Genomic DNA, 20,995 nt, shown 5'->3' with positions numbered 1-20,995 from the left:
AAAATAATTTATAAATAGGATTAGAATGGTGGAGCTTCTTATTTTTTAAAGTAATGCTAGGATAGTTTTGATGCTTTAAAAAACATCTGTAAAAACATTTGCGAATTTTCTACTTTAAATCATCATGGAGCATTTTCACGTCAACAACAGGACTTTAACACGTATCTCGTACTGTATTTGCTATAATTACCAAATAAATCATCATGCCGGCCTTGGCACCGAATGTTTATTTTTACCCTAAATGTATACCCGACAAGAGCAAAGCGGTGCCTCGATTTATTAATGAATCAGGCGTGCAAGTCCTATTTTAGCTCTCTGCCCGTCAAGTTTTGATAGCTTAATTACTTTTTAAAAATGAAAGTATTAACATTTAGATGGCTTAAAGTGGATTTCAATCCTATGCTCATCCTGCAAAATAACTCTAAAAATACATACTCACATAAACCACGAGACGACAAGGGATCAAGAAGAATCTCATCCAATTGATGCTTTTTTATGGCAACTTGATATTGACACGAAGTGATGATGAACTCGCGATAAGGATGACATAATGTCAATGCTGCTGGTATTGCAACCTTAAATGTATTAAAAGAACAACAACGATGCAAGCAAATGCATGCTTCGGGGAGTCAAATTATAATACGAAATCAAATAAAAGAGCCTTTTTAGGAATTTTAAATCGTTAACTTACACTAATGTGTGCATGTTTTAATTATTGCCGCGGTGAGAAAAAGACGCAGCGCATTGGAAAGTGGGGGTTTAATTACAGTGTAGACCCTTGACCACGTCAACAGCCATAAGCTTCAACCCCACCACCCCTTCTTTCCCATCGCAACATACAGACATGTTCACATGTACAATTTTATCATAGAAGGACCAAAAGTTTTAAATCTCTTTGTTCACCCTCTGCTTCCCATTTTTTTAAATAATATATCTGTCACCCCAATTATTCGAGTTGTAGTTTTATGATTTCATATGTTGATGACATTTTATTCTTGCTACCTAGGTGAGCCATGCCTAGCGACTTATCATGTGGAGTCAGTTAGTTAATGTTCCCTTGTTTTTCTTGTATGTGCCATTAAATGATTTCGTGGGCGATCGTGTTTGTCAATACTATGATGAAATGTCACATTGAGCTTTTTTATAACAACTCCAATCCGCAACTGTTTTTGTTTTCTCTGCAAGTAGTTGTTATTCAAACAAAATATCAAGTGGGTTTAAAACTATTTTTGATTGAAACAAAATTAGAAAAAAATCATACTACCATTCAATAGTGTATAAATGAATAATAACATCTTTCATCAAAAAATAAAAAATAAAAAAATAACATCCACATATCTTGTTGACATTAAGTGACTCGAGTCATAAATGTCAAAAAAAAAATGCATATGTAACATTGCAAGTTTTTTATATACTACAGACGAACTTTAAGAATGACATGGCAACAGCTTGATTGAAGATTTACCATTTTGCCTAGTGGCAGTGTCAAGACCTTAAGTCATGGAGTATAAACATTTTTTATAAACTAATAATTAAAAAATTTATGAACCTAAAATTTTTAAAATGAGTTAAGAGGTGTAAAATATTTAGACCAAGTGATACAAAATATTAAAATATATGAACTTTTTTTATAATTTTTTTCAAGTTGCCCTTGCCTACAATGCAGTGCCACCATGATTTTGCCAATGACCCTCATTTATTTATTAAAAAAAAGCAAGAAGAAGAAAAGATTTGGATTTAGGTGGAAGTCATATGATGCTGTTTTTTCTCTCTCTTAATTTTGTATATTATTTATTTACTTTGAACTTGGTTTTCATACATTGTTTTACTTTTTTATTTTCGGCCAAGTTTTACTTCTTATTAGGAGAAAGAAATGTGCTAATTCATGGGAGCCAATATCTTGGCCCAATAACCTTTAAAAAAATTATTAAATTGAGTTCAACACAAAAGTTTGTCTGTTGTCATCAATTTATATTAAATAATTGGGTTTTGCCAAAAACTATTTAATCGAGTTAAGATAAACCTAAAGCACATAACAATAAAATATCATGTGATGTTAGGTACGGTATCAGAATGAGGTGAAGTTTAAGTAAAGAGTATGTGGTACGTGATCAGAAATGAGTTTACACTCTATTTCTTGTATGTAATGCGCGCATGTGTGTATCGTGAAATTACATATTAAAACTTTTTAAATTATGAACAGCAGAAATTTTTATAATAAGCTTTTGGTAAAATTCATGTCCGCGCATTAGTTAGTATAAATAAACGAATAAAGTTGAAAGCAATTTCGACCCGACACGTGGAGTGCGTGGCCATGCATAGCTATTAATAATTTAAAATAGTTTTTTTCCTAGTATTAATAATTTAAAACATAAGGGGGAAAGCCATCTGCCTCAAAATATGTTAAAAATTACTATCCGCCCATTGCAGGGATTGGAACATTATATCCTCAAAACATTTGATATATTTCAGTTTAAGGAGAGTTAACTATAAATAAGGAATTGCCGGTGAATTATTCTTGTTTGAATCTAAAACATGAAGCCTGTCTCCACATTTCTTATGAAATATTTCGTCACCATTATTTACTTTCCCTATGTGATAAATTATGATGATTGAAATTTTTTTTGTGAATATAAATAGTGGTGTGTAGGTGAAAAAAAAAATACACAAAAAAGTAAATATTTATTTCTCAATATTCATTCTTCTCTCTCCTTCTCTTTCTCCTCTTAGTGTAGGAACGAATGGGTAAATTTGAAATCTCAATTGTGCCAATGACATTATCCTTTAAAACTATTTTGCTGCATTAGGTTGATCGTACGATAGTTTTTTTGAATTAAGCAATATACAGTATTTCATCCTATAAATTAAGCAGGGCTACAAACCATAAAAACTAATAAAATATACTCAAGCAATATGATACATATGAGGAACTTAAAAATTATAGAGCTTGGCATTAGGTACATTGCACTCCTTGCATTGTATATAGAAAAAATCAGAAGGTCCCCTTAATGAACCATCAAACACTATTTTTAAAATAATTAAAATAAATTAAGTTTCATAACTTAGGCAGTTTTAAAAATTAGAGAAGTTTATAAATATTAAAATTTTTCATGTCATTCAATCAATAAAAGGTGATTAAAACTCTCTTTAAAGTTATAATTCCAAGTTGATAAAATGAGATTTAAATAGAAATTATAGAAATAAATATTATTAAATCATGACAATTTTTTTTAAATTCTCGTAAATATTTTATAATATTTAACTCTTAGTTTATCTAAAAAATGATTCTGATAGTCATATCTAGCATGGGTAATTGCGTAAATTATGCAATACCTGACTCTTTTTGAATTATTATTTATTTATAATTTTTTTTAAAATAAAAGTAAATCCAACAACCCACTATCTTCATGCTTTTTTTATTTGAAAATTGTCATACTCTGCACTCCCAAATGGATATATTCTTAGACATTATTATATTCATTCACACTGTAAGCTGACATTGTATCAAATCAATCTACTATTCACTCTTCTGAAATAGTGGCTATTGATTTTTCTTCTTGGCTCCTCGCAACTCTTACTGGGTTACATAAGGATGGTTTGGATTTGCGATTTAAAAGTCTTATTATCTTCCTTAACCTAGTTTGGTAAAAAAAAAATAAAAAATCTTGCAGTTCACAATGGAGTTATTTGTCATCCGAGGGAGGTGATTAAGGAATCTCAACAATTGTGTTTTTATCTTTTGGAGCTTTGTGTTTATTCAGACAAAAAAGGATAATGATGCTTCAAAAGTTTGTCATTCTGGATGATGTGGAATAGATTTCCTTTGACAAATCCTCACCTGCTTTGGAGCATGAGGATGAAAAGAATTCAAACAGAGTCGTAGTACCTATTGTCTTGCTAGACCCTTCATCAATTCGGAGTTTAATCAAAGCTTCCTTTGAAAACAATATTCTTACACTGAGCCAAATTGCTTGCTTTTGAGGCGTGCTAACCTGGATTAAAGAAGCATCTTTAAATGGGACCTTCAATCAATGCAATCTTACATTTCAGTGCCATTGAAAGAAATTATTTCACTGCGTTCTTCTGAAGCATTACTCTTCTCTTTCGCCAGTGCAAGATATTTTTATGCTTGCTAACTATTTTGCTTTTGTTTCATTCAATGTTTCTCAAGATTCAAAAATTTTCACTCCCCCAGTCCTTATAGAATTATTGAAAACTTATGTAATGTAGGCTAATTTCTTTTCATTAATTGATCTTCTTATCTTTTTTTTTAAAAAAAAAACCCGCTATCTTTATTCAAGAACCCAAGACTTAATATTTCCTTAAAATATTGAGGACGTGTGCACAGTTTCATTAGTCTTTTACTTTTAATTTAAAATTAAATTAAAACAAATCATACGCTTACACAGTAATTTATTTATTTTATTATTTATAGGCATTATTCTATTAAAAATAATCACATTCAAGACATGATCATGCAATAAATATGTGCAATTTTTCTTGTGAAGATTTGAATATTGGCTCATTATATTGTAAGGGATTAACTCTACAGCTAAACTCAGTTCTTGTTAATACATTTACACTATAATTTAAGTGCAATGTTGATTTCTAATGTCCCAATGGAAGATTTTTTTTTTCTGTTTCTACAAAAAGAAAAATATTTTAATCACATACTCTATTTAATATTTAATGATAATGTGATTGCTGGTATAGCTTTCGTTTAAGTCGACTCAAATTATTGCTCCATAAAAAATATAAAAAAAAATCGAATTGTGTTCTACGCCGAAAAGAATAATCAGCGGATATTATAAATTTCAAAAAAGTATCTCGCAAGATAACGTGAAAGTTTGTCCAAAATTGGTTAATGTAAGATAGTGTTTAAACGTTTGTTGGCAAGAAAAAGACTAAAACAAAAACAAAAAATAAAAACGCTCAAAGGTTAACTTCTGTTGACCATGTGACCCATGGACGAATTTTCAAAGTAATTTCACTTTTTATAATACTTCCTGGTTTTAGAATCATTGTGGCTTTGAAGTTTTCATGATTTCCCAAAAAAACATCATCTATTTTCTTATTATAATGCTGGAAGGGGTCGAGACAGCCCTGGCGACTCAAGTATAAAACATTTTTAGGAGAATTAATAAACAGTACTATTTATAAAACATATTTTAAAAATAATTTTTAGTGTAAAAGTTAAAGATAAAAATAAAAATATATCTCATTTTTATAATATAAAAAAATAAACTTTTTTAAAGAGGTGTAAAATGATTTAAAGTATTTTATAATAAGGACATGAGGAAATACATATTTATCTAAAATTTAATTTAAAATAATAGTATTTTCAAAATGTGCAGCACAAAATTTGAAATTAAATTAAACAAGGCTGCATCGATGATGTTAAAATATAAACCTGGTTACAAATTATAATTTGTTAAAATTATAATTGAGTTCGATGTTTCTTAAAATTAATTAATATATTATGAATATTATAATTTAGCGTGTGTTCATATCACCCAAGAGTTGTCATTTAAAATTCTGCCCTTAAGGCTGCATAATCTATAATATAAAATTATCAATGTCTTCTTAAAAATTGTTTGGGATAGTTAAAATGTACATTTGATCTTTTAATTTTATATGAATTTTTAATTTAATTTTTTAATTTTATAAAATGTCTTCTTTTAATCTCCAACCTCTAACATTGTTAGTTTAAATGACTTTTTTTGTTATCAATTATTGTCATTTTTAAAAATTAAATTTAATATATTAACATCTAAAAATGTTTTGTTGATTTCTAAAAGTTAGATGCAAGAATTTTTGTTAATGGAACTAAGTAACTAACGTTGTCAGCAGGGTTAAATGACTTAAAAAAATACTTTGTAAAATTAAAATATTGGAATGAAATTTTGCATAAATTTAAAGGATTAAAGTAAAATTTTAGTGTTTTCAATTTCATGATCGATGCACATAATCTACAAACATTACATTATTCTACAATCATACAAATTTATTTTTGTTGTGGCTCCTATAATAGAATTTAATCATTTATAGCTTGCAGACACTGTGCAATTTAGGGGTTAAAATATATAAATTAAGTCAAGTTAGGTTTTGATCAAGTAGGTTTGAGCATGTGTGATTGGTTAGAAATTTGAGTCTAACCTAAAACTTATAAAAAAACTTTTTTTTTACTATTCAGACTTAAGCTTACATAAAACTTGACCTTATTTGGATGTTTATTTAAAATCTTACTTAAAAATAAACCTTTTGACTTACATATTATATTAAATGTCTCAAATATGCATTATGATCATTAAAGTCTACATGTGTAACATAATTTATCAATTATAATATATAATAATTAAGTAAATTTTTCAATTATACTATAATACAACAATAAGTTTAATTTAATTGAAAATATAACTAAAAAGAACAAGGAGTGAATCATTAATTAAAAATTAAATAATAAAGCTACTATACGAGTGATATATTATAAAATAATAATCTCTACGTAAAAAAATTGGCTTACTAGACTCACAAGATAGACCTTATAAAAAAAAAATATTTGATTTATTTAATTAAATAGGCCTGATAAAAAATCTAAATCCAGCGCATGCATATTAAATTAAGTCAGATTTAAAGTAAATCAGGCAATGGGTCTCTGATAAAGCTTTGGCCTTCTTTCACTATCAGTTTGAGTGTATCATATGATTATAATCTTGATGAAAAAAATAAGAACATCTCTGTATTTTCTTGTCAATTCTCTCTCTTGTCTTCTCCATCTTTTGGCGTCGCAATCTCTTGAAGTTTTTCTTTTCTTTTCTTTTTCAACTTTCTATAACACAATATAGGTAATCTAGATTTTCTGATGCCTTAGGCCGATATGCCGATACTCTTCAATCCATACTAGTTTATACTGTTCTGGACAAAAAAATAGTTTATACTTTTTTGAATTCAAAATGTAAATATTTTTTCAATTAATTTTAATTTTAAATATAAAAAATTTAATATATGAAAAAAATTGTTTTATTTCTTATATGTATTAACACATATATTTGTGAAAATGTCTTTCACTCATTGTAGAGTGAATTGATCACGAGAATTAAAAACATAATATATATTTTTATGTAAATAGAATTTGATTGATATGCAAATATTTTTCCTTCAAAAATTACTTATATTTTAGACCAGGAAAACTGAAAATTGAAAGGAGGCGAGTGGGTCCCACTGCCGGGTAATGTATGTCCAGTGAAGTATGCAGTTTGCCAAAGCACGATCCGGGGATCCATGGACGATTTGGTGATTTGGTCCTTGCCGCCTCCGTTGTCCTCTGCCACGTGGCATCCACACCGCCCTCATAGGAAAGTTGTCAATTCTCCCCCTCCCTCTCAATTTGAGAGCCCTAAAAGTTATCGTCTTTCAATTTTTTTTAAAAAAAATTAAGCCACTTTAATTCGGTAAAAAACAATTAGTGCTAGTAACTTTATTTATCTCTTAAATTAATACTCGCTTCCATATAAATGCCACATTTTTCTATTGTTTTAAACAAAGGTTATTTTCATATTATTTTAAGAAGGTATTAAACGTTTTGTTTTCTATCTTGTCTCTTATTATTGCACCTAAATACTCCCTTTGGCTATATTTAAAAGGCAGGAAAAATATTTTTTATTCATATTTATAACTCACATCATTAAATATTTATTATGAATTATCTTTTTTACATTCCATTAAATGATAAAAAGAAAAAATTTATTGTTAAAGTATGCATATTTATTGTGAGCAACATTAAAAAATTATTAAATTTTTAAACAGAATTAATAAATTTTAAATTTTTTTTTATAAAATATATTAGAAGTGATTTATAAATAAAATAAAAAGAGTGTTAGTAATACGCTGTCATTCTTAACTTTTTTTTTTTACAAAATTACCTATATGAATGAAATTTGTTAAATATCATTTATTATTTTAATTTTTTGATAAACTTTAAAAATACCTTTAACTCATAAAGAGGGGTGAGGAAAATTATTTAAGAAGTAAAATAATGAGAGATAATATTAAAATAATAATCATTAGCGATGAAACTTTAATTTTTTAATGTCTCATACTGCTCTATCTTAATTTATAAGATATTTTTTGAGGAAATTCAGCTTCTAAAAATATAAAGCATTTTGGAAAAAAATAAAATTTTATTAATAATACTTTTTTAATATTATACTTTTCATATATTATTGTTATTTAATATTTTTTATAAATAAAATATTAAATGAATAATATTTTTAAAAAATTATATTTTTATTTTAAAAGGGTAAGAAAGTAGAGTATATTTAATGAATTTTATTGATATTTATGATTTTATTTGAGAGTATCTTATAAGTTGAGACAAGAGTAGCATTTTGAGATGTTAAATTGCATCAAATAATGTCTTATAAAATGGGACAAAAATAATATTTATTTTAAGAACACTGGGATTATTTTAGGAAAGTATATTACATTAGTTTTACACGTATCTGAAATTTTTGATGATTGATGATTTTCTTGATATAAGAAGAAAAGCATGTTTGACATATACTTATGAAATGAAGGCCGTAGTAAGCAATGCCCTTTATTTTTCTACGAGAACAAATCCATCAAATAACATTCACTTTCTCACATTCCTTCTAAATTCTAACTATATATACCTCACATAAGGTCCCAAAAAAAAAAAACTATATCTCACCTTAATTTACTTGTACTAAATGCGTCATTTTTTTAAAAAACATTCTCTATTATACATAACATTTTATTCAATCCGTAAAAAAAAAAAAATGTAAAAGTTACGAGGGAGAGTATAATCCCTTTCATGATGGGATCAGGATTCTAAAGTAATTTCCTAAATACATAAGACCTTCAATATATATATATATATATACCTGCCCCAATCAAAATTATAAAGTATGAGTATTTTAAATCGTTTCTATCACGAGGTAAAAAAGATAATCTCTACAAAAAATAATAATTATGAATAAGTATGAAAATATCATTAATTTCAAATATTTATCAAGAACATATTTTTAAACATGAAATTTTAACAAAAATGTCATATAATTTTTAAGGGGTGATTACAAATTTTTATAATTAACTTTCCCAATTCACTTTACGAGAAGTAAATTTTTAATTGATTAACGCAAAGTAGGAAATGTAATTAAAATTAAGCAATGCTGTTTATTTGCCAGCAAAACGACGTGATGCTATTTAAAAAAAAAATTAATGAAGCAATGTTGTAAATGGCTTTATATTAATTGTTAATGAATATAATAATTAATTTATTTGTGCAGGATTTTAACGCAATTCTTACAAAAAAAAAAAAAAAAGCTACAGGGAAGTAGCAGCACACGAGACTACAATGTTTAAAGGAATTTGGCACGAGACCGTCCAGACCCCACCAATGCCTGAAACTCTATACAAGATGCCCCCAGACCAACAAATCAGTCTCGGGATCCTGTCATACCGCGTCTGACAACTACTTTTCTTTATTATTATCATTATTATTATTTTGTAAAACTAATATTCTATTCACACTGCCTCCATCTTTCTCATCACACTTCTCCCTCTAAAACCCTCGTCAACTCCACACCGTAATTTGTGCATGTGAGAATATTTAACCCCCCAACAAAAAAAAAAAAGAAGCTTGCAAAGAAAATCTGGAACCACGTGTGGTCTAGTTTTTACAGCGTCCCGATTTCACATTAATATTCCTCCGTCTTATGCGTCGAAATGTAGAAGTGGGGGACCGTGCACGCAGGGAAGGGATGGATTGAAATTTAATCACGTCCATTTATTCCATTTTGGCCTCGTCACTTTGTCAGCTTCGGATGAATTAATTCATTACAAGATATTATTAGAAGACAAAGAAAATAACACAGACGCATATATGTACATGGTAGATTGAGATGGTCCCCCACATCTGGTGTGCCACCCTTGCTTCCTCCATTTCTCGGGGCCTTTTCATTTGCAAATGGACCCCTCCATTAATTTTCATTGTTTTGGGGAGGGTCTCTTCTTCCCTGTCCTTAGCCACCCACAACACTAAATATTACTTTCTTCGCATCATGTGGTTACTCGTCTTGATTTATTGTTATCGTTTTCATTCTAACCTCCCCGTTTCCATCTTATACCCCATTCATTCACCCACACCTACTTCATCGCCAACTCACCCATCTATCTATTTATTTATTCTTTATTTCTTCATGAATATCCCAATTCACAGCTACTATTTTAATTACCTTTCCTACAGAGACTTGGTGCCCTGTATTTTATTATTTGACTTTATATATATCAAAAGTGTCGCCAATATATACACATATGTGTGTGTGTGTCTCCAAAATAATATTCCCCCTTGCGTGACTCTAAGGGAATAAGACGACGCCTCGTTTAGAATAAGCTGACCTGCACGTATTTACAATTACATGGACTAATAATACCCGGACGCAACTTGTGTTCGATCGTAATATGCGCCATTCATTCTCAATATACGCTTTTGGGGAGAAACGAAAAAAAAAAAGGAGGCTAGATCGTCAATCAAGTTTGCGACTTCGGGAAAAAAAGATTGATTAACATAAGCCCCGATTTTCTGGTTTAAATCTGTTTGTTTGCACGTGGCAGCATGTGGAAGTTTGCTATTTTTTATTTGGCGAAAATGAGGTTAAACGTCTTTTGGCAGATTTATGGTATATATACTTTAAATTCGTATCACATGACATTTCATTTCATCTTTTTCTTTCTTTCTTTCTTTCCTTTTCTGGCTAATATTCCATTACTTCAAATAATGATATTTAAGAGTTTAATTTTGTAAGTCACTCAGCAGCTATACGTGAGTAGCGTGACAGGCGGAGACATCCCCACCATTTTTATAATACAGTGCGTACTGTATCCGAATGAAATGAACTGAACTAAAAAATAAAACAATTGATACTAACAAAGAACCCAATTTTAAAAAACGGCGAGAGGGGCGGGTGTAACCAATTCAAAATAACTGTTGTTCATGATTTGAGGGAATAATTAATTAAATTAGGTAAAAGAATTGGAAACGATTAGCGAATGGTCCAGCCAGGCAATCCCCAAAAGAGATACGGCTGTACTTTGAGATCTCTTTGAAAGAAAATATAGAGAATCGCGGCACATGAAATTATTATTCAGGCGTGATTGTGAATATATCAAGGGAATAAATATAAATATATAAATATATATATATATATATATATATCCGCCGTCCCAAACTCTGCAAATTCTGTAAAAGCCCCACACAAAAAACGGCAATCAAATTGTACCGTATACGCCCAAATCGGGTTAAATACAGTTAGTTATCCGTCGTTCTTAGGCAGATCGTTCGCAGAGAGAAGCGTGATTCACTTAGCCTTTGGTTACTTAATCCGTGATCTGCCCTGGACCACAATGACAGTTTACAAAAGTAAATAACAAAAATGTTTTATTCTATTTTAGATATATAGCTGAAATAAAGAAACGTTTAGCACATAGAATGCTAGAGTATTTCACTTTTCTGAATCAAAGGTAAACGAGCCTTCAAAAGAATGCTGAGGACTTGCGTATAAAAAAGTTTAAATTAATTTACGTGTCTAGTTGGAGTAATTTAGGATGTTGACTGGAGAAAGGTCAGAAAAAGTGGAGAATAAATTTGAAAAAATAAATGCAGAGACAGAAAAAAAAGTACAACCATGCATTTGACAATGTATTAAATTTAGCGTCCAGCTCGAGATTAATCGTAAAGTAGGTTTTGCCCGAGATCTTCTTTGACATGAGAAGATATGGTACAGATGCATGGCGTGAACCTGATCATCAAATTAAAGTCGTTGATCATGCAAAACCTAACCAAACAAATTCATCAAATAGAAATTCAAGCTGCGGCGGAATCTATAAATGGTAATGTTTTATTTGACTTGGAGAACGCCTGCTTAAGTAACAAGCATGTGTGTGCATATTATAATTTGACTAATCTAATCAATTAAAACTTCTTCCACCGGACGGTACACCCCACTATTAACTCCTCCTTCTCATGGATTAAAAAGACCTAATTAATTAACGGCCAACTAAATTTTCTCGGGGTATCAAGAAATGGCCCTTGAAGAAACAAGAAAAAGTGATTGGCTTGAGAAGAGGTTCTTTTAGGATGGCGCGTGTCCTGAAGAAAAGCAATATTGGCGACCCTAACAAGTTTTGTTTTGAGGGTACGGCTTCAAAAGAGAGGTGGGATACATTGTGGAGAACAAGATTTGTGAATATGTATGTATCTTAGCGAGTCGTGATACAGAATGAATCAGTCGAGCGAGAGACTTTCAAATGTTGGTTTGTCCATATGACTGGAACCCACAAAAAGGAAAAAGTGACGGAGGACATACAGAACCCATTGTGGATGAGCTTGAATGAGCAACAAGTGGATGTGGATTGGCTCTACACTACCACTACTATTCCTCCTCCCTCCCAATGTCTCTCATTCCTAGAAGGCCAAAAAAAAAAAAAAGCTTCATTCACAACAAAATTATGGGGTTTTCTATGTCATAACTCCTGCCGGCATTGTGGGTCACCCTCACCTTCACCTTCCTCCTTTAATATTTTCATCTTGTATCAAAACTGATTCACTCAGCACATACTGGTTTCTGGTGGCAACACTTGGTTTTATACTTTTATTTTTAATACATTATTTGTTGACTCATCACCGGCTCCATCGATCCCATATATATCTAGTGGTTAACACTTGAATATATGCATATAGTTTGCGTTACAGTACTATTCGATGTATATTCTGACAGTCTAGCGAGCGGGTGTGATCGATTTAGAGGCAATATAGGTGAGTTCTCAACTAAATTTTGTTCCCTTAAATGTTGCATATTTTATGGAGGCCCACGAGACCTTCGAATATTCCAACTAATCAAAACGTGAAGAACAACACCTAACCCTGCAAACATGCTATATATTTTATGTTTTGCGACTATGCACTGCTCCTGGGTTCATGCACCAAATCTTTTTTTTTTTGGATTACTTTAATGAGTTTTGCTTAAGATTTTGGGATCAATGCAAAGTGAATAGGCTGTGAAGCAAAACTCAAAAGGATGACCCACTCCATCATGTGTGCCCTTAAGGATGCCAGTTGGGGCACCGTGAAAAGTATTGGCGTCTCTATGGAATGGTATAGAGACACCCTTGTCGATCAGTATCACTCTCTAATTTTTCAATGCATACATACTTGCGTATATGTATGTATGTATATTAATTTGTAATTCACAGCATACTGGTCTTACGTCTATACATGTGAGGCTTTAGGCGTACAATTCTCTTACATACCTTTACATATTCTTCCATGAAAGTAAAGCTTTAGGCTTGTAATTCAATTCAAAAGGCTAATTATAAATAAACGAATGGTGAAAGCCGGCACCACTTCGACCCTACAATTTGTCTTCTAATTATCTAGTCAGGGTGTATTTAAATTAGCCAGTGTCACCGATGTAATTAGTGCTTGATCAATATATTATTATAAGCATTTAAACAAATGATGCAACAGTGGCAACATCACTATCTAGCGCATGAAGCAGAAGGAAGAAAATTCTGAAGAGTATGCAGGAACGAAAATAACAGATGATGATAATCCTGCGCTTAGGTCAAAGGCACATAATAATGAGAACGAATCTTCCATCATCAGCAAGAAAGTCTGTAACAAACATCGCTCCTTCTCTCTCTGTTTTTTCTTTTTCTTTTTTTTTTTTTTTGTTAAGGGGAACAAAGTGTGAAACACGAAATGATAAATTTGAGGTGGTTGAGGTCTCAGAAAGAGGATACGCTACGAGTATTATTAGTTGGGTTAATTGGTGGACTCGCCTTTTAGTGAAACAGTTACGAATTCAAGAAGTCATACTTGATGCTTACCAGCACTTCATGTGTCTCACGAACTGCGTTTGTCTGTTTGCCATTTTTTTTTAAAGGTAAAGGGTCACGCTCGATGAGATGGTTACTTGAGAATTTCTCCACGCGGCCTAGCAATAATCTGCAATCTCTTAGCCTCAAGTATTTAAGAGAATCAATGCGATATATGAGATTAAGATCTGTTTATATGATATTAAAATTCCTTCTACCTTCTTTACCATGAATGTTTTATTGTTTGACCCTATTCTGTGATAGGTAAATGACAACAAAGTTAAAAACAAAAAAAAAACTCTATATACTTTTTAATAAAACATAATTTAAAAAATAACTTAAATAGTTACGAGAAACAAGAATATAACAAACAAATGAGTAGGTTAGTTAAATTATTGAAAATAACGTCAAATTTAATTATTATTCTATGAACAACAATAAATATTAAAGCCTACATCAATTCACTCTCCAAGTTAAAAAAATCAATTCATTCTCTACAGAAGGAAATTACAAATAAGGTAAAATTAAAATTTAAAAGCATAAGGGGGAAAAACCAGATATAGATTAGTTGCTTTTTTGGGCCTAATATTGATGAGGTTGACAGGCTGGATACGGATTAAAATCTTGATCCGGCAGCCCAATCAACATAAGTGTGAGTTGCGTTCTTTGACCCAAAAAAATAGGCGCGAGTTACGTTCGGTTTGCAGATCTTTCAACCAACCCAATTCACAGAAACGTATGTGTTGCTCGCACTGGCTTGATTTTTAAGTATAACTCAACCGGAAAAAGAGAGAGAGAGAGAAGGTTCCAACCTATCCGCTTTAAGCTGCAAGTATATGGTTTGTCAACTCACGTAAATCATCAATTTAGATCTTAACAAATTTTTTTCCTATACTCGTATCAAAACCTGGAATGAAAAATGTCAAAACGTGAACCAACTCTTCAAATGCGCGAGGAACATGCGTAATCAAAATACAACATCGCTCCATGATCAATCCGTAATCAACATATTGCCGCTATGAGACAACGTCTAGTCTTGTACATGATAGGCTGATTGCTCTCCATGGCCAAGTTCTCTCTCCTACAGTAATTTATATACTTACCACTCATGTTAGTAACTGCGTTTTACGTAAAGCTGAAGCTTACAAGATCTACCATTTTCCTTCAAGGGAAGCACAAATCCTGGTAAGACAATACCACTCATGTTAGCAACTGCGTTTTACGCAAAGCTGAAGCTTACAAGATCTTCCATTTTCCTTCAAGGGCAGCACAAATCCTAGTAAGACAATACGCAGCACTTAGAGGGTAGCTAGAAACTGCAATCAAGAAAAACAACGTGGTTAGAAACTAATGGATGGTGCATGTCCAATAACTCATCTATGCATCACAAGTCTGTATTTACAACCAAATTTATTTTTAAGGAAAAGAAACAAACGGAATTGTGGGATCTACTCCTGAGATCAAGACATTTAACTAAGTCAAGCCTCAGCACAGCATTCAGTGCTCAAATACACGTTATTTCGGCTAATAGTTCACACCCCTGTATTTTATGGTGGTTAAACTTTGGCTTCAAAAACAAGTTATTATTGTTTTTTTCCCAGTTACATGGAAGATGAAGGGAAATTGGGTTTCTAACCTCAACATTTAATGAAACTCGTAATCAGTGATAACAAAATTTTTCAAGAAAATTTTGAACATTAGCAATAAACTTATGATATTCGCTAGTGATAACAAAATCTTAGAAATACCAAGTCCAGTACGTCAAGGACTAAGGTTCATACATCAATGAACACAGCAATCAGTTGGGAGTTGATGTGCATCAACAGAAGGAAATTAAATGGAATTCAAACTAATATTATATGTACGTATACAACTATGAATAAGAATGGAAAGTAAAAGCGCATAGGTGACTGAGCATACTTGCAATAAATTCATCTGTATAATCTGCCTCAATCTTTCCATGGGCCATTGCACCTACCTGAATTTAGATTTGTCTCAGAAAATTTGTGGGTTGAATAAAAAGTCTGATGAAATTCAAAGAAAATCAGGAGTTGAACTTCTGAGATTACCACAAAGACGGGACTCATATTGGTGGCAATAGTTGACACATAATCATTCATGTCTACCAGCTTTTGTGAGTTGTAGGAGAAACCTGACAAGCAAATTAATTAATAAATTAATAAATGTAAATATTAAACGTTCTTTCGCAAGTGTATCTAACACTAAAGTACTTCTCTTAAGAGTAAAAATTATATCAATACATACAGTTAAACCATTACGGAAACTCACCTATTTTTCGAGAATCTAATGGTAAATGCTGGGTTACAGGGTTTTTGATCACACGGAGAAGTTTCTCACGCTTACCAACAGCAGTTATGCTCAATTTCTGAAGTAATTGCACTGCAAGGAGGTAAATTTTTGGAGCAGCAAGTGAGAGCTATAATCTTCGCAAACAAAGGCAGGTGCAAGAGTCACAATCACAAACACTGGTGCAGTTAAAAAAAATAGCTGAACTCACACATGACGCCAGAGAACCGCTTGAAAGTTCTTGGTATACGAACATGAGGTTTAACCTCAAAGAGAACACCCTTTTCAGTTCTTACATACACAGCTTGCACCCTTCCTGCTTTATTTAGTGGGCTATCCAGAATCATTAGAAGGGCCTGAGAGTATTATTCAATACAATATGAGATAGGATAAAAAAGCGTACAAGACTATCATTGTGGCTTACAAGTCATGAAGCAGAAGTCGAAAGACAGAGACAACGGGCGGAACCAACTTAAATGCGAGCTTGAATAACCGATATAGTACGAGGGGAGAAAAGGCCTTCACAAACCTGATGAACGATGTCGGGCCTGTAATCAGCAGGATTCTTGTTATGTTTACGCAAGAAATTGGCATGGTCGTCCGAATTCAAAATCTGATAACTCTGCAGAAATAAAGCCAGTCAAAAAACATAGATTCAAGGAATGCAATTGAATGTCATTCTATCTGCAAAATAATAGCCAAGATACATGAAAGCCAAAGAGTTCTGGATGTTACCCATAAAAGTGACACCCATATGCAACTCAAATTCAAATTTAAATTCGTATCCATTATACGAAAATAAAAAAAAAAACAGGAAAAAGGAAAAAGGCAAAAAGGAAAACGGAATGAATGCCACAAGCTGGAAGAAAGACAAAAAAATTAGACTGCCAATGAATACCTTGCCAACTTTGGCGACTTCCAAAGAAGCCCTTTCAAGAACAAATATAACCTTAGACTTATCACTGTTGCGGTCACTTGGCGCTATAGGAATACCTTCAAGTTCATCCGCCGCAACCGCGTCTCGTGCTTCTTCGGCAGATTTTTCTTCCTCTAGGGAGTTTGAATCCCCCGTTAAAGCTCTCTTGGCTGCACCCATTGGTTCCGCTTCTTCATCTTCTTCGGGATCGTACTTCTCCTCCTTCCTCTTTCGCTTCCGATCCTTCACACCATAAGGCCGCGTCATTGCTGAAGCTCGTCAACAATGGAAGACCCACTTACTATGAAGCAGAACCAAAATTAAGACAAAACCATGCAACTGAAAGCTGAATGAACGGCGATTTTCGATTCTAATCGGTGACTAGGGTTTGTAGTCCAGAAATTCCAGGAACCTGGCTTTTACTCCCCAGTATTTTCTTTTTTCGTTGATTGGGTGGGCTAAAGGCCCAAGTCGTCCAACCCAAATCAACAATAAATATGATAATTTCACTGTGGTTCATCCACAATTCCTCTTATCCTATTTATAAAATATTTTTTATAAATTTATTTTTAGTTAAAAATATAAAATATTTTATAATAATTAAATTATTTTTTTAATGATCATGAAGATATTTAATAAATTTATATTATTATTTAAAGTTAAAAATAAAAATGTATATCACTCTTTTATAATATCAAAAAAAATTAATTTTTTTAATATATGTAAAAAAATTAAAAATATTCTATAATAAAGATTGAAGGAAATATATATATATATATATATATAATGGGATAAATAATTAAAGCAAGGCAGTGTGAAATATTAGGCTAATGAGACGCCTTAGGCCTCCACAAATATTTACCTATATTCTACATAATTAGTCATTATTTTTCTATTAAACATTAATGTTAATTATATATTTTTATTTAAAAATGAGAGTTTTGCTTAAAAACAAAAAAAAATAGTTATAATCTCAAGTGTCGATTATGTTATGTGTGTTTATTTTTCTTTTACTTTTCATTTGAAATTGTGATTGTTTTTTTCTTTTTGAGAAAATTAACTCAATGGCATCAAAAAATACAACTTTCATAAATTATGTATGAGATTTTTAAATATTTTAAAATATGACCTACTTATAAAGTTAATTAAATGTGTTTCTCTTTTTTTATCCCCAAAATAAAATTATTATTAAAATAGAATGTATTTAATTTAACTAATATTAAACTGATTGGATCTTTTATTTTTATCATTAAAAATCATATCGTGCATGCTCCCTCCCTCATTTATTATCTCTAAATATGTTTTTCATCATATTTTTGGATCTAATTTTTTTGGATTATCATATTCATCTCTCATATTGTGCTTTTCTTCATCAGAATTTTTGATATAATTTGCTTGGATTACCATATTTATCGTAGAGCTTTTTCTCTTTCTCCCTCTCTGTTTTTCCTAGATATTACGAAGAGGACATTAGACATTGAAAATGAAAATCCATTACTAATCTGTGATACTATATCATTTATATACGGCTGTATATCAATAATAAACAAATTGGTAAGTTTTTACTGATATGGCTTATATATTAGTGATATATAATATACTATTATACATCACTAATATACTATAGTAAATCAATATAACCAGACAATTAGACAAAAACTTATTTATAATTGATACACAGTCATATATCAATGACGTAGTATCGCAAATCAGTAAGACAAAAAACACATAATTATTGGCTCAAAATAGATTAAATAAAATCTCAAGAAACCCTTACTTGAACTCTAGCTTTTGTAATAGAGTCCAACCGGACTTCTTTACCTTGAATCTATAACTTTAGTGTGGCTTTGTGTATAAGTTGCAGTTTCAAACTTCCTCACCTCACATTCATGATTTTTCAACCTGAATTTATAACTTCCAGTCTGCCTTGCCTTGCCTTGCATTCATGTGGTCTATTGGGTAAATCTCTAACTCTGTTTATCCATTGGTGTGAGCTGTTTCGTTGTCTACTGTCAATTTCTTCATCATCGTGACTGAGAGTGCAGTGTCATCTCCATGTCCTTGGGTGGGTGAAAGCAAAATCAATGTGAAAAGGGGGAATTAAAATACTGTGATGTTTCAGGATAGTTTTTTTTTTGTATTAAAAATAAATTAGAAAACAACCATTATCTTAATTTAGGAAAGGGTGAGTTATTAGTTTTATTTAGCCATATAATGTTGGCTAAATTTGCTAAAGCCACCTTTTTTAAGGATTTGAAGTGGCAAAAATGTTAAATAGAAAATTCAAATGTGGTTTTAATAAATTAAAAAATATATTAACCATAATATATTAGACTTTTTAAATAATTTTGCCTTAAGTCTTAAAATTTTTTCATAGGGCCCTACATTTGAATCTTGTAAGAAGATGTTTACATTTAATACCAAGCCATGTTTAAAACAATAAAAGAATGATACTTTCACTGAAATTTATTGGCAACAATTTTTAGTCGATATTATTAAGATTAAAATTATATTATCTTTTTTACTAATAGAATGAGGGTCCATTTATTTTAGCTTATTTCATGAGAAAATTACTTATTTTTTTAAAAAAATCTATTATATGAGTTTTTATTATGTTTATTAAAACATTTAAAAATAATTATAATATGAAAAAAGCAAATTTTTAAGTCTAACTTCTTAAAATAATCTAATACAGTAAATGAAATATAATGTTTTAAAAAAGTGGGATATACAAAACTATCATAAAATTTTAAAATAATATAATAATAAATTATTTGTATAAAACACAAATCAAGAAAAATATTATAAAATTTAAAATCTCTTTTTATTATTATTTGTATAAAACTAATAGTCACTTTTTTATTATTGCAACTAAACATAACATATTATTTATTTTTTATAAAATCTCTACAAAATAATTTTTTTATACAATTTTTAAATTATTTAAAAAATTACTTTTTTTATTTTAAAAAACGAGCCTTGAGTCTAATAGAAGAAGTTGATTTTCACTATTTGGCAAGCTAATATCTGGATTCTCTCTAGAAAAAGTTTTCATATTTAATATTCCACCATACTTGCTTCAAATAAGAGGGCAACTATACCCAATGAAAAATTATATGATCTTTTTTATTGATAAATAGACTCTTAAAACCATGGTTAATTAATTTTTATCCATTTATCAAACATTATTTTTCATATTAGTGGAACTTCATTGACACGTCAATTATAAAATTTTATAAACTTAGACCTAGAAACTATATTTTCAAAAATATATATTATCATGCATATGGAGTTTTAAAAACTATATCTCTTTACTATAAAAAAAGTTCAAATATACTCCATTCATTTAAAAATATAAGGTAATTTTTGAAGAGTTAAATGTTAAAAAATATAAAGCATTTTAAACATTTCAAGATATAATCATTGCCTTTTTTTTTCAAGTACCCCTAATAAATAAATCACTTTATATTTAGTTTAGAGCAAATCATCTTATTAAATAAGGGTATACATAAAAATAGTGTTAGTTTAAAAATAAGTGATTACTTTTATTAAGGGGTGAGATTCAATTAAAAATACCTTATATTCTTCAATAAAGGAAGTACAAAACTTTTCTAAACTTTAAATTAACTGAATAAAACTTTCCTCGCTTTTATAAGTTTAAAATTAACCCCCCAATTTTTTTTAAACTATGGACTTTCTTATTAGTATTTTTCAATTATCCTACTAGTAGAAATTGTCATATCATATTAAAAAATGACACGTAGCAACTTGTAACCTCCTAATTTTTTAGCCTTATTTATTTTCTCAAGCATAATAATTATTTTTTTATTACAAGTGGCAAGCCTAAGCTTGAACAAGGAAATTACATCTAGAAAA

The 20,995-nt window shown here is 30.4% G+C and overlaps 1 protein-coding gene across 2 annotated transcripts; it reads right to left on the bottom strand.

Annotated features, from left to right (window-relative positions):
• Positions 1-14,816: 14,816 nt before the first annotated feature.
• LOC129306350 (uncharacterized) lies at positions 14,817-17,580 on the bottom strand. Of its 2 annotated transcripts, XM_054946901.1 has the most exons (7): positions 17,102-17,575; positions 16,733-16,825; positions 16,415-16,559; positions 16,186-16,296; positions 15,966-16,048; positions 15,817-15,874; positions 14,817-15,212 (listed from the first exon to the last, which is right to left on the bottom strand). In XM_054946901.1, the coding sequence occupies exons 1-7, from the start codon at positions 17,384-17,386 to the stop codon at positions 15,133-15,135; spliced, it is 855 nt and encodes a 284-aa protein (XP_054802876.1). In that variant the 5' UTR covers positions 17,387-17,575; the 3' UTR covers positions 14,817-15,132. The 2 variants fall into 2 exon arrangements, with proteins under 2 accessions (XP_054802876.1, XP_054802875.1); XM_054946900.1 differs by lacking the exon at positions 15,817-15,874 and having other exon boundaries at positions 15,875-16,048; positions 17,102-17,580.
• Positions 17,581-20,995: the final 3,415 nt, after the last annotated feature.

The sequence above is a fragment of the Prosopis cineraria genome, unplaced genomic scaffold (assembly GCF_029017545.1).
Source record: "Prosopis cineraria cultivar Desert tree isolate PC_DT_omini unplaced genomic scaffold, ASM2901754v1 PC3, whole genome shotgun sequence".
NCBI classification, from domain to species: Eukaryota; Viridiplantae; Streptophyta; class Magnoliopsida; order Fabales; family Fabaceae; genus Prosopis; species Prosopis cineraria.
The sequence above is the reverse complement of the archived record's forward strand: the minus strand, read 5'-3'. Positions and strand labels throughout refer to the sequence as shown.

Bases quoted from the DNA above. Each gene is read 5' to 3' on its own strand.
- LOC129306350 (XM_054946900.1), bottom strand. From the start codon at position 17,386: ATGACGCGGCCTTATGGTGTGAAGGATCGGAAGCGAAAGAGGAAGGAG. The intron at 16,560-16,732 runs GTTTGTGAAGGC...TAATACTCTCAG, and splicing joins GGCCCGACATCGTTCATCAG to GCCCTTCTAATGATTCTGGA. The intron at 16,049-16,185 runs GTGAGTTTCCGT...TTTGCTTGTCAG, and splicing joins ATTAGATTCTCGAAAAATAG to GTTTCTCCTACAACTCACAA.